General features: G+C 41.4%; 1 protein-coding gene across 1 annotated transcript in view; it reads left to right on the top strand.

Annotated features, from left to right (window-relative positions):
• Nucleotides 1-10063: 10063 nt before the first annotated feature.
• The window catches only part of tcta (T cell leukemia translocation altered), a 29057-nt gene continuing 22679 nt past the window's right edge, over nt 10064-16441 (top strand). Inside the window, exon 1 of the mRNA XM_063067726.1 lies at nt 10064-10669. Within this exon, the coding sequence (XP_062923796.1) occupies nt 10459-10669 (211 nt within the window). The 5' untranslated portion in view covers nt 10064-10458. The remainder of the gene's footprint in view (nt 10670-16441) is intronic.

Below are 16441 nucleotides of genomic sequence, written 5' to 3'. Positions count from 1 at the left end.
TACAATCTCTGCCTTAAATACACCAAATGACTTGGCTTCCACAGCCATTCATAGCAATAGATTCTACTAATTCATCACCTCTGGCTAAACAATTCTTCCTCATCTCTGTTTCCAAGGGACATCCCTCTATTCAGAAACTGTGCCCTGAGAATATTCATGTGTTTAGGTTGATGTCCTCTAAGCCAAACTGAAAAAGAAATATCAATTCCTTTGGAATGATTGCATCAAAGAATATATGTTAGGTAGCGGCAGGTGGATAAATGGTAGCATTGTGATTGGTGGAAATAATGTAGACTAATCCTTTGAATGGGGAAGTTTGTGAGTGAAGTGTGAGTCTGTGGTGGCCAGTGCGATCATGTTTGCTGTTGTGTGCTGGGGCAGCAGGCTGAGGGTAGCAGACACCAACAGAATCAACAAACTCATTCGTAAGGCCAGTGATGTTGTGGGGATGGAACTGGACCCTCTGATGGTGGTGTCTGAAAAGAGGATGCTGTCCAAGTTGCATGCCATCTTGGACAATGTCTCCCATCCACTACATAATGTACTGGTTGGGCACAGGAGTACATTCAGCTAGAGACTCATTGCACCGAAATGCAGCACAGAGCGTCATAGGAAGTCATTCCTGCCTGTGGCCATCAAACTTTACAACTCCTCCCTTGGAGGGTCAGACACCCTGAGCCAATAGACTGGTCCTGGAATTATTTCCTGGCATAATTTACATATTACTATTTAACTATTTATGGTTTTATCACTATTTAATTATTTATGGTGCAACTGTAATGAAAACCAATTTCCCTCGGGATCAATAAAGTATGACTATGACTAGAAGGAATGCTAACTATGACTCTGGAAATATCATCACAGCTCAGAAATTTCTCAAAGAGCACAGTGAATTTTAAGATCCAAGGAAGGCTTTACAGAACTTGCTGAAATAAAGCATTTATTATAATTTGGATACTCAGTTAATAATTAATAATTCAGATTCTGAATCATTTATTTATCACAACCACATCAAAACATAGTGTTGTTCGTGTTAACAACCAACAAAAGCTAAGGTGTGCTGGAGGCAGCCTACATGTCTTGTCACACATTCTGGTGCCAACACAGCGTGCCCACAAAATTCAAGTTTATTGTCATGGTTATACACACCCAGTATATACATGCCATGAAAATCAGTTTTTGGTAAGAACAAAATTTCTTCTTCTTCAATGTGCCTTGCACGTTACACGCTTGGGCGATCATGGCTTTCCACACCAAATGATCCCACGCAGTGTCAGTGATATCTCGCACACTTAGATCTATTAGTTCTTTCACAGTGTCCATATATTTTCTTCTTTGCCTTCCTCTTCCGCGTTTCCCAGCCTTGTAATGTAAGGCATTCTATTTCTCCCTTTCTGATAACATGGCCCAGGAATTTAAGTTTCCTCTCATTTAATGTTCTCATTAAAGATCTTTTTGTATGGGCATGTTGGAGTACTGTCTCATTAGTTACCCTATCTCTATCTGATATTTTCAACATTCTTCCAAGAAACCACATTTCTGTTGCTTCTAAGTTTCTTTGGAGTTCTGGTGTTATAGTTCATGTTTCGGAAGTATACAGCAAGATTGACCAGATGTAACATTTTAGTAGCCTAAGCCTTGTCGTTATGGAAATATGTCTGTTGGTAAAAATGGGTTTCATGTTTTGGAAGTTGGTTTTGACAATGGCAATTCTTCTTTTTATTTCTACTTTACTTCTAGCATCTTGTGATATAAAGCTACCAAGGTAATTAAAGCTGGTCTTTTGTTCAATCTCTTGGTTACTGATGTACAATTGGCAGTTGGGAGTATCCTGCTGTTTTGATAATAACCATCATTTGGTTTTTTTACAGTTGATGGTTAGACCAAGATCTGCACTTGTTTGTACTACTTTGTCTAGGAGGATTTGTAGGTCTTCTGCAGCACTTGCTATTAGGGTGGTATCGTCTGCATATCTTATATTGTTGACATTAACACCTCCAATTTTTAACCCATTAAGGTCTTCTATTTCTCGGAGAATCATTTCACTATAGATATTAAATAATTCTGCTGAGGCAACGCATCCCTGTCTAACTCCTTTTTGAATTTTAGTCCAACTGCTTATATCATCATCAATTTTTATCGCTGCCATTTGGTTCCAATATAAATTTTGAAGCAGTTGTTGGTCCCTTCCATCAATGTTTAGTTTAGTGAGAATTTGAAATAATTTTTCATGTTGCACTTTGTCGAATGCTTTAGTGAAATTAATAAAACATAAAAAATTTTGATATTCAATTGCCCTTTCTGAAAGCATTTGTACTATGAAAATTGCGTTCCTAGTTCCTCTATCCTCAATAAACCCATATTGCAGTTTAGAAGTTTCTGGCCTTAACTTGTTTTTAATTCAACTCAGAACAATTCTCAACAAAATCTTTATTATGTGACTCATAAGACCGATCGTTCTATAATTTTCGCAGTTCCAGGAATTTTTGGCAGAGTTATAAATACTGATTTCAAGAGATCGTCAGGTAATACACCAGACTCATATATGCCATTAAACAGTTCAAAAAGAATATCTATGCCCAGATCTTCTAGGGCTTGTATCATTTCCACTGAAATTTCATCAGATCCAGTGGCTTTACCATGTTTCATGCTTTTCATTGTTTTAGTTATTTCTTCTTTGGTGTTAGGTGGGCCAGAATTAGGGTATCTAATAACTGGGGGTTCCCCTCTATTATCCTCAAACAGCTGCTCTATATACTGAATCCACCTCTCACATACTTTATCTGGATCTGTTAGTATGGATCCGTCTACTGATCTTATGCATCCTGTAGAGGAGGTTTTGTTACTTTCAGTAATTTCCTTAATTTTCTTGTGCATTTCTTTGCTGTTGTTAACATGGCCTTCTACTTCATTGCATTTTTGATTCAACTATTCTTCCTTTGCAATATTGCACAATTGTCTGGTCCGTCTGTCTAGCTCTCTGTATTGCACTTCATTATTATAGAATAATATCACAAGTTCTAAAGCCTACCCAGGAGCAGACTGTGGTTCAGATCACCATCCAGTAATAACTACCATTAAAACAAAATTAAAGAAACAAAACAAAATTTATAAACATAAAATATATAAACCTAATTTCTATAAATTGCACATAAGTTATGCAACACACTAAACAAAAAATAACATACAAGTTGAGGAAATATAGTTCAAGGTGGAATTATTTTTTTTTCCAAGTTGGTTCAAGAAACTGACGGCAATGGAGAAGACGTTGTGTTGAATCTTCAGACCCCTGTACCTCCTGCCTGATACAGCAATGAGAAGAGAGCATGGCCGGATGAAGGGAGTCCATAATGGATCAGATGTAAAGCTGCAGTTAATGTGAAAGACCCAAAGGTTTCTCAAGGAACAAATTTACCCACATTTCACACTAATGCATTATTCAACATTTTATAAAAAAAAAACAATCTCATTTCCTGACCTGTCTCCACCAATTGGTAATTTTACCACCACCAAGTTTTGGCAAGAGATGAGTTTGCCCTAGAACTATCAGTAGTAAAGGCCAATTAGGATTTAGCAGCATATAGTGGATCCTGAAAACAACCTCCCCCAGCCCACGTTGAGAAATCTAAAGACCATCAGAGGGAGATGTCTTCCTTTTTTAAAGAAAGGGGCTTCCCTTCCTCCACTATCAACTCTGCTCTTAAACGCATCTCCCCCATTTCACGTACATCTGCTCTCACTCCATCCTCCCACCACCCCACTAGGAATAGGGTTCCCCTGGTCCTCACCTACCACCCCACCAGCCTCCGGGTCCAACATATTATTCTCCGTAACTTCCGCCACCTCCAACGGGATCCCACAACTAAGCACATCTTTCCCTCCCCCCCCCTGCATTCCGCAGGGATCGCTCCCTATACAACTCCCTTGTCCATTCGTCCCCCCCATCCCTCCCCACTGATCTCCCTCTTGGCACTTATCCGTGTAAGCGGAACAAGTGCTACACATGCCCTTACACTTCCTCCCCTACCACCATTCAGGGCCCCAAACAGTCCTTCCAGGTGAGGCATCACTTCACCTGTGAGTCGACTGGGTTGATATACTGCGTCCGGTGCTCCCGATGTGGCCTTTTATATATTGGCGAGACCCGACGCAGACTGGGAGACCGCTTTGCTGAACATCTACGCTCTGTCCGCCAGAGAAAGCAAGATATTCCAGTGGCCACACATTTTAATTCCACATCCCATTCCTATTCTGACATGTCTGTCCATGGCCTCCTCTACTGTAAAGATGAAGCCACACTCAGGTTGGAGGAACAACACCTTATATTCCGTCTGGGTAGCCTCCAACCTGATGGCATGAACATCGACTTCTCTAACTTCCGCTAAGGCCCCACCTCCCCCTCGTACCCCATCTGTACTCATTTTTATGCACACATTCTTTCTCTCACTCTCCTTTTTCTCCCTCTGAGTATACCTCTTGCCCATCCTCTGGGTCAACCCCCCCCCCTTGTCTTTCTTCCCGGACCTCCTGTCCCATGATCCTCTCGTATCCCCTTTTGCCTATCACCTGTCCAGCTCTCGGCTCTATCCCTCCCCCTCCTGTCTTCTCCTATCATTTTGGATCTCCCCCTCCCCCTCCAACTTTCAAATCCCTTACTCACTCTTCCTTCAGTTAGTCCTGACGAAGGGTCTCAGCCTGAAATGTCGATTGCACCTCTTCCTACAGATGCTGCTTGGCCTGCTGCGTTCACCAGCAACTTTGATGTATGTTGCTTGAATTTCCAGCATCTGCAGAATTCCTATTGTTTACCATCAGAATCTTCTCCCCTAAAGAGTTTGGTAAATTTCATAAGGGGTTTCTTTTCAAATCTGGTAAATAGCCATGAGATTCACTAACAACAGATACTATGTAAGTAACATCTTTAATGTTGGGCCTAATGCACATCTCAGTATCTCTAAAATCAATAAAAATACAAGAACCAATAATATTGCCCACTTTGCCATTAATCCCACAAATAAACGTCAAAAAATGTAAAACGTTTCACATTTTATGACTAAGATTGAATTTAAAGCCCCTTTCAGGCTTTCCTCATAGTTACAGGAAAATACTGTACAGTTTCATATCACTTTATCTAGGTCATATTGTTTACAGCTGATTTGACCCCATACTGAACTTCAGACCAAGATTGCCAACTTCCATCTTGACAAGAACATAAGGAATAGAAACAGAAGATATCTTTATGTCCTCTGAGCCTATGCCACCATTCAATAAAATTACAACTAATTATCTACCACATCCATTTTCCCACACAATCCTCATACTCTTCAGCCAATTTTCCATTTTGCAGTTAATATGGGACTGTTGGCAATGCTGTTCTTAGTTTGAATCCCATGGGGGAACTAGGAAATCTAATTCAATTAAATAAATCTGGAATTTATAACAAGCTGTGAATGCTGGGTTGGTGCATGAGTTCATATAAAGAACTTTACAACAGAGCAGGTCAAGGGAGGATGGGCTATTTAAAACAAAAAATCTCCAGATGCCAGCAGCAGTTTCCAAGAGAGCCTTTTCACAACCCAGGAAGGTTGGCAACCTTCCACTCTCACATTTGTTAATGGGTGGGCCTCCTAATTCTTGGAACTTCTCATTCAACATCTGTTGATAAGAAACCGCAAAACAGGAGACCCACCTCTAAAATAAACAAGGTACATAGACTTCATGTGATCAAACCCTCAGGACTTCATCCAACCACAAATGGGTACCCAAAAAAATGAATGGGTTAGATTTTTTGGATTGACACTTACTATTTTTAGTTTTCTAAACTGATACTAATAAATATTAATATATTACAATATCAGGCAATAATTGCAAGTATGAGGTGAAGTGACAACCAACATACATGGCCAATCATGACCTTAAATAAGCCTTTGACTCTGACAGCTGAAAGAAACTGCATAAAATTAATCTCAAATATTTCCCTGTTCAGACATTTGTCTCAAGTTTAATTTCAAGATTAAATTTATTGTCATCTGGCTGTACATATACAGTGTACAATCAAACAAAACAACATTTCTCCAGACCACGGTGCACCTACAATACATATATCACACATAGTATGTAAAATAAACTATTACAACAGATATCTTAATAAAATATAATTCAAAATGCATGTGAAATGGACAGATAAACAGCAAACAGTAGTGATGAGACCTCAGTGGGGCAGGGTATTCATTTGTCTCATATCCTGAGGGAAGAAGCTGTTATCCAGTCTGGCAGTCCTAGTCCTGATGCTCCTATACCTCCTTTCTGATAGTAGTGTGTCAACGAGATTGTGGGATGGATGGTAGGGATCCTCAACAATGCTCTTGGTGAATGTCACACATGGGTTGGGGGGGGGGAGGAAGACCCCAGTGACCCTCAGTGAGTTTTTCTATCCTCTGTAAGATCTTGTAGCCCAATACCATACACTGATGCAACCAGGCAGGACATTCCATTGTATGCCTGCATGATAACATCTAAGCCACTATTCTAACTAATGGCTCCACCACAGATCAAACCCTATACAGAAGGTGTTTGATGTATCTATGTTCCAACCCTCCTCTCCATCTCTCTTACTGCAATTTTGCATTTCAACTCCAACAAGCTTTCTGCTGGAATGGAGCTTATCTACAGAATGACTGAGAAACTCTTCATTTGCACTTCAGATTAGTATCACCTTAACCTCAGATAAAGCCCAGAAGCAGGTAGAACATATCTGAGCATCCAGAGGTCAAGATACTGATGCATATTTGTGAATGGGTGGTATGTCAGCCATCTGAAAACAAATACCCTCAATAATATTGAACAAAACATAAAGTCCGAGACAAGATGCTGATCACTTTAGATATCTCACTGAAGGCAAACATCGGTAACAAAATACTCCACCGTTTCCAGTGCCACAGGATAGGCTTTGGGCATCTGAGGTAAAGAGTGTTTGAATATTAAGATCATAGACCTAATTCTAAGCTCGTAGCGTATTAAGCAGCTATCATCAAACCACACCCCCCCCCCCCCAACTTTCACCATTCTGTTTGATTCAGCGACTTTGATAACATGGAGCAGGGATCCCAAAGCACTGATACTTTACTCTGTATTATCTTCAAATCCAGGAAAAACCGACCAATAAATGTGACCCCCCACCCCCCGCCAGACGAACGCGCTCAATGTTGAGGCTCTACTGTGTATGCTACATTATTTCTATCCCTAGGCTCCCAACACAATCAGTCCACGCCGCCGCTGTGTCACCGGTCAGAGAAGAACATAGAACATAGAATAGTACAGCACAGTACAGGCCCTTCGGCCCACAATGTTGTGCCGACCCTCAAACCCTGCCTCCCATATAAAACCCCACCTTAAATTCCTCCATATACCTGTCTAGTAGTCTCTTAAACTTCACAAGTGTATCTGTCTCCACCACTGACTCAGGCAATGCATTCCACACACGAACCACTCTCTGAGTAAAAAACCTTCCTCTAATATGCCCCTTGAACTTCCCACCCCTTACCTTAAAGCCATGTCCTCTTGTATTGAGCAGTGGTGCCCTGGGGAAGAAGCGCTGGCTATCCAGTCTATCTATTCCTCTTATTATCTTGTACACCTCTATCATGTCTCCTCTCATCCTCCTTCTCTCCAGAGTAAAGCCCTAGCTCCCTTAATCTCTGATCATAATGCATACTTTCTAAACCAGGCAGCATCCTGGTAAATCTCCTCTGTACCCTTTCCAATGCTTCAACATCCTTCCTATAGTGAGGTGACCAGAACTGGACACAGTACTCCAAGTGTGGCCCAACCAGAGTTTTATAGAGCTGCATCATTACATCGCGACTCTTAAACGCTATCCCTCGACTTAAAAGCTAACACCCCATAAGCTTTCTTAACTACCCTATCCACCTGTGAGGCAACTTTCAGGGATCTGTGGACATGTACCCCGAGATCCCTCTGCTCCTCCACACTTCCAAGTATCCTGCCATTTACTTTGTACTCTGCCTTGGAGTTTGTCCTTCCAAAGTGTACCACCTCACACTTCTCCGGGTTGAACTCCATCTGCCACTTCTCAGCCCACTTCTGCATCCTATCAATGTCTCTCCGCAATCTTTGACAATCCTCTACACTATCTACAACACCACCAACCTTTGTGTCGTCTGCAGACTTGCCAACCCACCCTTCTACCCCCACATCCTGGTCGTTAATAAAAATCACGAAAAGTAGAGGTCCCAGAACAGATCCTTGGGGGACACCACGAGTCACAATCCTCCAGTCTGAATGTACTCCCTCCACCACCACCCTCTGCCTTCTGCAGGCAAGCCAATTCTGAATCCACCTGGCCAAACTTCCCTGGATCCCATGCCTTCTAACTTTCTGAATAAGCCTACTGTGTGGAACCTTGTCAAATGCCTTACTAAAATCCATATAGATCACATCCACTGCACTACCCTCATCTATATGCCTGGTCACCTCCTCAAAGAACTCTATCAGGCTTGTTAGACATGATCTGCCCTTCACAAAGCCATGCTGACTGTCCCTGATCAGACCATGATTCTCTAAATGTCTATAGATCCTATCTCTAAGAATCTTTTCCAACAGCTTTCCCACCACAGACGTAAGGCTCACTGGTCTATAATTACCCGGACTATCCCTACTACCTTTTTTGAACAAGGGGCCAACATTCGCCTCCCTCCAATCCTCCGGTACCATTCCCGTGGACAACAAGGACGTAAAGATCCTAGCCAGAGGCTCAGCAATCCCTTCTCTCGCCTTGTGGAGCAGCCTGGGGAATATTCCGTCAGGTCCCGGGGACTTATCTGTCTTAATGTATTTTAACAACTCCAACACCTCCTCTTCCTTAATATCAACATGCTCCAGAACATCAACTTCACTCATATTGTCCTCATTGATGAATACCGAAGAGAAGTATTCATTGAGGACCTTGCTCACTTCCACAGCCTCCAGGCACATCTTCCCACCTTTATCTCTAATTGGTCCTACCTTCACTCCTATCATCCTTTTTTTCTTCACATAATTGAAGAATGCCTTGGGGTTTTCCTTTACTCTACTCGCCAAGGCTTTCTCATGCCCCCTTCTTGCTGTTCTCAGCCCCTTCTTAAGCTCCTTTCTTGCTTCCCTATATTCCTCAATAGACCCATCTGATCCTTGCTTCCTAAACCTCATGTATGCTGCCTTCTTCCACCTGACTAGATTTTCCACCTCACTTGTCACCCATGGTTCCTTCACCCTACCATTCTTTATCTTCCTCACCGGGAAAAATTTATCCCTTACATCCCACAAGAGATCTCTAAACATCGAATACATGTCCATAGTACATTTCCCTGCAAAAACATCATCCCAATTCACACCCGCAAGTTCTAGCCTTATAGCCTCATAGCCTCATAATCTGCCTTTCCCCAATTAAAAATTTTCCTGTCCTCTCTGATTCTATCCTTTTCCATGATAATGCTAAAGGCCAAGGAGCAGTGGTCACTGTCCCCCAGATGCTCACCCACTGAGAGATCTGTGACCTGACCCGGTTCATTGCAGAGAAAAGGACAGAGAAAACCTCCAAAGTATGTTTTGACAGTGTCTTTGGGGTAAATGTGACTTTCTTACTGCCTGACGAGAATCCCTAGTCCCTGATTCATTACAATGGAGAGGGTATTTCCAGGGTGCCATTGGAAACTTCAAGTCTCTTCGACAGGAGATTGCACAAGTCCAATGAAAACAGTGAGTGAAATGGACCTCCTCCATACCATCCATTCATTTACCACCCGATCACTAACCTACTGCCCGCCTAGTCTCAGGATCTGCTCTCAATTCAAGTACCTCGGATCCCACAGAGAATTTAGAGCAAATTCTCCATTCAATTTGTGAAATATGGAGTGAATAAGGGGAAATTTTGCACCACTTACGTTAGGCATTTTGTTTATTTCTTAAGTGGTCACCCAAGTCAATTTGAATCGCACTCCCTGTTCCGAGGTAATGTTGTTTTGACCTTTCCTGGATACCGTAAGTAGGCGCCTCCAACCTGCAGGTAGTTTCTGATTTGCATTAGTACATAAGCGGATAGTGACGGCAATTTACGTCTTAAAGAAAGAAAACAGAAACAAGACTGTGCATCTGGTTAAAAAGTTATACAATTTTTCCCGGCTTGAAATCGCCGTCTCGTGTGGAGAATTGAGCGTAAGCTAACGAAGGGACTGTTTGAAGGACATATGTGTCGAAAGTACGGGTGATTGGAGTGTGTTTTGAGGCGGCCGGCAGCGGTGGTGAGGAAAGACCATGAGACGGCGCGCTGCTCCGGCTATCACTGTCGCTGTGACTGGGCGGACTCACTGGGAAGAAAAACAAGGACGCAGGGGGAAATAAAAACAAGTGAGCGGGAAAGGACACCTCCGCTCCGCGAGTGATGCTGCGCCGGGAGCGGAGATGGAGTTACCGCGGGATCTCGGGTTGTTCTCTGGCCTTCTGGAGAGCGTCGTGTCTTTTTGCAGCGAGTTCGCCCAGGACTGGAGCACCAACGACATGAGGGTCACAATCTTCAAAATCCTTCTGGGTTGGTTGGTTTGCAGCTTGGTGGCTATTCATATGGCATGGAAGTACTACGGGGCCACAGTCAACGACATGTACTACAGGCAAGGTAATGCGAAGGCAGCTCTGCTTTCGGATTTTACTCTGTCAAACGTTTGTGGCATCGAACTCGGGTCAGTGTAATTAAATCCGGGTGTTGCTAATCCTGAACAGGTGACCCAGAACGTTGGTGTCAAATTGCTTAAATTTCTTGTGTTAACACTCGCGTGTTCTTTCTCGCTATAGATAATTTTTGCTCGGTTATTTGTGCTTGGTTCTCTCTCCCTCTTCAACCCTCACTTAACAATGACGATTGTGGGCCAGTAGGTTAGTTATAAATAGCAGGTAATCTCGTGGAGCAAGAATAATATTTGACAGAAATAAGGAATGTTGGGTGTAGTAATTAAGACGTTTCTACTCGTCTATCTTGTTCTCGCGCGCCAGAAGCTCGAGACGGATTAAGGTTAAAACATTTTTATGCTTCTCTTCTTATTGCTTTGTGTAGTGTCTACATCCATGATCAAGATGATGATCAGCTTTTATTGGAGAAATATTTTCCCTTTTTTGTTTTAATTTCTGTACTTAGGAAGAATTAAGACTTTTCTATTTAGGGTTGGATTAAAAAATGGTCTGTTACCAATGAGGAACTTAGTGAACTCTGTTGCTGATTCCTATTAAATATTTGTTTTAGTGATTGTAATCTAATTGTAGATATAGACCTTGAATGCAGTACATTCACATTGAGCCAGTTTGTTTTTATAAGTTAAAAACAATGCAGTAATGTTCATATCCCAATATTTGACCACAACCTTTTGGGGAACCTTGGTTTTCAAGAGATATTGAGACCCTGGTAAAGAGAAAAATGGAGGTGCATAGCAGGTATAAGCAAGTAGGAACAAATGAGGTATGTATGGAGTACAAGAAATTTTAGAGAACACTTAAGAAAGAAATCAGGAAGGCTTAAAGAAGGCATGAAGTATCTCTAGCAGACAAGCCAAAGGAGAATCCTAAAGGATTCTACAGTTATGTTGAGAGCAAAAGGAATGCTAAGGACAAAATTCTTCCTCTGGAAGACCAGAATGGTATTCCATGTGTGGAGCCAAGCAAATGGGGGAGATCTCAAATACATTCTTTGAATCTGTATTTACTCAGGAGGTGGATACAGCGTCTGTTGAATGAGGCAATGCAGCATCATGTTCATGGACTCTGTGCAGATTATAGAAGAGCAGGTGCTTGCTACCCTTAGGTAAATCAGGATTGATAAATCCACAGGGCTTGACAAGGTGTTACCTTGGATCTTACGGGAGACAAGTGCAGAAGTTGCTGGGGTCCAAGCAGAGATACTTAAATCATCCTTAGCAACAGGAGAGGTACCAGAGGATTGGAGGATAGCCAATGTTGTTCCACTGCTTTTTTAAAAGAAAAGGCTGTAATCAAAACCAGGAAATTAAACACCAGTGGGTCTGACGTCAGTTGCGGGAAAGTGATTTAAGGGACCGGATATATAAGTATTGGGATAAACATGGGCTGATTAAGGATATTCAGCGTGGCTTTGTGCATGGTAGGTCATGTCTAACCAATCTTATGCAGTTTTTGGAGGCAGTCACCAGGAAAGTGGATAAAGGCAAGGCAGTGGATGTTGTCTACATGGACTTCAGCAATGTCCTGCATGGGAGGCTAGTGAAGAAGGTTCAGTTGCTCAGCATTTAAGGATGAGGTAGTAAATTGGATTAGACCTTGGCTTTGTGGGAGAAGCCAGAGAGCAGTCGAAGAGGTTGCTTTTCTGACTAGAGGCCTGCAGCTAGTGGTGTGCTGCAGGGATCGGTGCTGAGTCCTTTGTTAATTATCATCTGTGTCAATGATCTGGTTGTTAATGTGGTTAACTGGATCAGCAAATTTGCGGATGACACTAAGATTGGAGGTGTAGTGAGGAAGGATATCATGGCTTGCAGAAAGACCTGCATCAGCTGGAAAAATGGGCTGAAAATTGCAGACAATGCAAGGTTTTGCACTTTAGTAGAACCAACCAGGGTAGGTCTTGCATAGTGAATGGTAGGGCACTGTGGAGTGTGGTAGAATAGATGGATTTGGGAATACAGATACATAGTTTGTTGAAAAAGGAAAACTTCTTCACCTAGAGGGTTGTGAGAGGGTGGAATAAGCTGCCAGCACAAGTGGTGCATGCGAACTCGATTTCAACACTTAAGAGAAGTTTGGATAGTTACATGGATTATAGGGGTATGGACAGCTAGTGCAGGTTGTTGAGAGTAGGCAATTTAATTGGCTTTTGGCATGGAACAGATGGGCCAAAGGGCCTGTTTCTATGCTGTACTTCTCTATGACAACAAATTGTTTTTAACAAGTTATTTTACAGAGGGATATAGCAACCATTTTTGAATAAAACATTTGTTCTAGAAACAAAGGAATAACGGGATAGTTCTTTTGTTAGAAATTGGTTGACTTTAACTTTGAAACTTCTACACTTTTTTTTGCTGAGTTCCTCCATTTTGTGTGTGTTGCAGTTGGAAATCTTTGTCTGTATTGGTACCTGTGACAAGAACAGAGAAAGAGACAAGGTGCTGCAGTTAGTGTTTGGGGAGATCAGAAAAACTTCTAAAAGCAGGATCTTTTAAAGCAGTAGTCTGAGAAAATCAGCATTAGTCAAAAAATAGAATCAGAAAAATAATACTTCTGGTGAGCTTGAAACACTAGTAAAATTCAAGGACAACAACATCTCACTCAGTATCAGCAAAACCAAAGAGCTGATTATTGACTACAGGAGGAGGAAATGTCCATAAGCCAGTCTCCATCAGGAGGTGGAGAGGGTCAGTAACTTTAAATTCATTAGCATTATAATTTCAGAGGATCTGTCCTGGGACCAATACTTAACTGCCATTATATACATGGAATGGCAGAGGTTGTACCTTCTGAGATGTTTGCGCAGGTTTAGCATGCCCTCTAAAACTTAGACAAAATTCTAATTCAACACAGTGGAGAGTATCCTGTCTGGTTGCATTACAGCCCAGTATTATGGAAACGCCAATTCCCATAAATGTAAAAGCCTATGAAAAGTAGTGGATACGGTCCAGGCAATCACAGGTAAAGCCCTCTCCACCATTGAGCACATCTTGAAGGAGTACTGTTGCAGGAAAGCACATCAAGAACAACTCTCTCCCCCCCCCCCCCAACGATCCAGGCCGCGCTGTCCCCATCATCTTCTTGCTGATGCCATTGGAGAGGAGCCTTGGATCGAACACCACCATATTCAGTAGTAATTATTAACCTTCAACCTTCATACCAGAAGGGATAACTTCACTCTGAACTGATTCTACAAAATATGGACGCACTTTTTAGTACTCTACAAATTTTCTATATTTATTAGTTATCTACCTATTTACCCACCCACCCAGTTTACCACCTTTGGCACATTTTTTTTGAGTGCAGTTTTTTGTTGATTCTATTGTATTTCTTTGTATCTACTGTGAATGCCCACGAGAAAATGAATCTCTGGGTAGCATATGGTTACATGTGTACTTCGATAATAAAGTTGAAATCCATAACAGAATAGTAACCATAATCAGATCACTGAAAGACAACAAACTCTGTAAGTACAAAAAGAAAAATGAATAATAAATAAATTAGCAATAAATATTGAACGTGAGATGAAGATTCCTTGAAAGTGAGTCCATAGGTTGTAGGAATAGTTCAGTGATAGGGCATGTGAAGTTATTCCTTCTGGTTAATGAGCCTAATGGTTGAGGGGTAATAACTGTTCCTGAACCTGGTGATGCAGGTCCTGAGGCTCCTGTACCACCTTCCTGATGGCAGCATTGAGAAGAGAGCATAACCTGGGTGGTGGGGGTCTCTGATGATGGATGCTGCTTTCCTGCAAGCAGGTTGGAGCATATGGAATCTGGAGCAGTTTTAAAAATAAAATAATTGCGATTCATATTTTACTAAAGATGTTAGCATCGGTAAAACTTCTTGTGTTATTTACATTAAGTGAAGATGCTTGCAGTCTAGGTTAAACCTTGTTTTTCCACAAAGTAAGATCACTTAAATCACTTAGTGATGTTTCTACAATTTGCTCTGTTTTGATATAGTCATAGAGCACTACAGCACAGAAACAGGCCCTTTGGTTCATTTAGTCCATGCTGAACTACTATTCTGTCTTGTCCCATTGAACCTCACCTGGAGCATACCCCTCCCATTAAGACCTGATGAAGGGTCTCGTCCTGAAACATCGACTGCTTATTTCCTTCCATAGATGCTGCCTGACTTTCTGTGTTCCTCCAGCATTTTGTGTGTTGTTGTATTCCATCCGTCCATTCTCCTAATCTGCCCAAGTCGTCTAGAGACTCCATCCTTCCTCAACACCACCTGTCCCTCCACCTATCTTTGTATCACTTGATCACAAAGCCATCAATTCCATCATCCAGATTATTAACTTGTAACATATAAGCTAGCAAACCCAACACTGACTCCTGTGGCACACCACCAGTCACCAGCATCCAATCAGAAAAGGCCACCCCCTTTTTATTCTTACTCTGTCTTCCGCCAGTTAGCCAATCTTCTATCCATACTATTGTCTTTCCTGTAATACCATGGGCTCCTATCTTGTTTAGTGACACCTTGTTAAAGGCTTAATGTAGGATGCAGCTTCATGTTGCTTTTGATATGACATGCACTGTAGTTAACGATGGTGAATCACTGACGTCCAGTTTCAGCAGCAACCCTTGAATCAAGTTGCTATTTGTCAATATTGTTGGTAGCTTTTTAGATGGGATCACAACCAAGATCATTCATTTGGGGTGCCACAGTAGCACAGCACGATGCTATTACAGCTCAAGGTGTCAAAGTTCAATTCCGGCATCCTCTGTAAGGAGGTTGTACATTCTTCCATGAGCACATAGATTTCTTCTGGGTGCACTGGCTTCATCCCATAGTCCAAAGATATACCAGTTAATATGTTAATTGGTCATTGTAAATTGTCCTGTGCTTAGTCTAGGGTTAAATAAGTGGGTTGCTGGGCAGTGGGGTTCATTAGGCTGGAAGTGCCTGTTCTGTGCTGTATCTCTAAATAAATATATAAATCCTACCAATGTCTATACAGATATGATGTGAACCTTTTTGAAATAACATTGATTTCAGTTACAGCATCACATTCCAAAGTGGTTCAGTCATTTGACTTTATTATTTCTTTCCTTTTTAAATCTTTTTATTAAATTAGTACACAAAAAGTAAACCATGTAGACAGTAATAAACTTGCGATGTAAATTTGCAAGAGATATTAATACACAAAAAAAAGTTAGTACAAACAGTGCAGTTTAGATATAAAATAACAAGGTAATATAATAGTATACTAATTTTCCATACATATCAGTAAAGAGAAGAAAAAATACCCCAAAAAAAAACCCACCGTGCAACTAATCTAAAAAGCAAAGCAAAGCAATGGGCTAACTAGGTAACATGTAGACTTAAACAGCTTAAAACAATCAAGTCCTCAAACCCGACCTCCAATAAAAGCAAGAAGGGAATGTAAATATGGGCAAAGAGAAAAAAAAATTACTTTAAATGAAAATGTTGAATAAAAGGTCTCCAAGTCTGTTCAAATTTAACTGAAGTATCATAAAGATCACTTCTAATTTTCTCCAAATTTAAACATAGTATCATCTGAGAAAACCAAAAGAACGTAGTTGGGGCATTAATCTCCTTCCAATGTTGTAAAATACATCTTTTCGCCATTAAAGAAAGAAATGCAATCATTCTACGGGCTGAAGGGGAAAGGTTACTGGAAATTTTAGGTAATCCAAAGATGGCGGTAATAGGATGGGGAGAAATA

Source organism: Mobula hypostoma, chromosome 15 (assembly GCF_963921235.1).
Source record: "Mobula hypostoma chromosome 15, sMobHyp1.1, whole genome shotgun sequence".
Classification (NCBI taxonomy): domain Eukaryota; kingdom Metazoa; phylum Chordata; class Chondrichthyes; order Myliobatiformes; family Myliobatidae; genus Mobula; species Mobula hypostoma.
The sequence above is the reverse complement of the archived record's forward strand: the minus strand, read 5'-3'. Positions and strand labels throughout refer to the sequence as shown.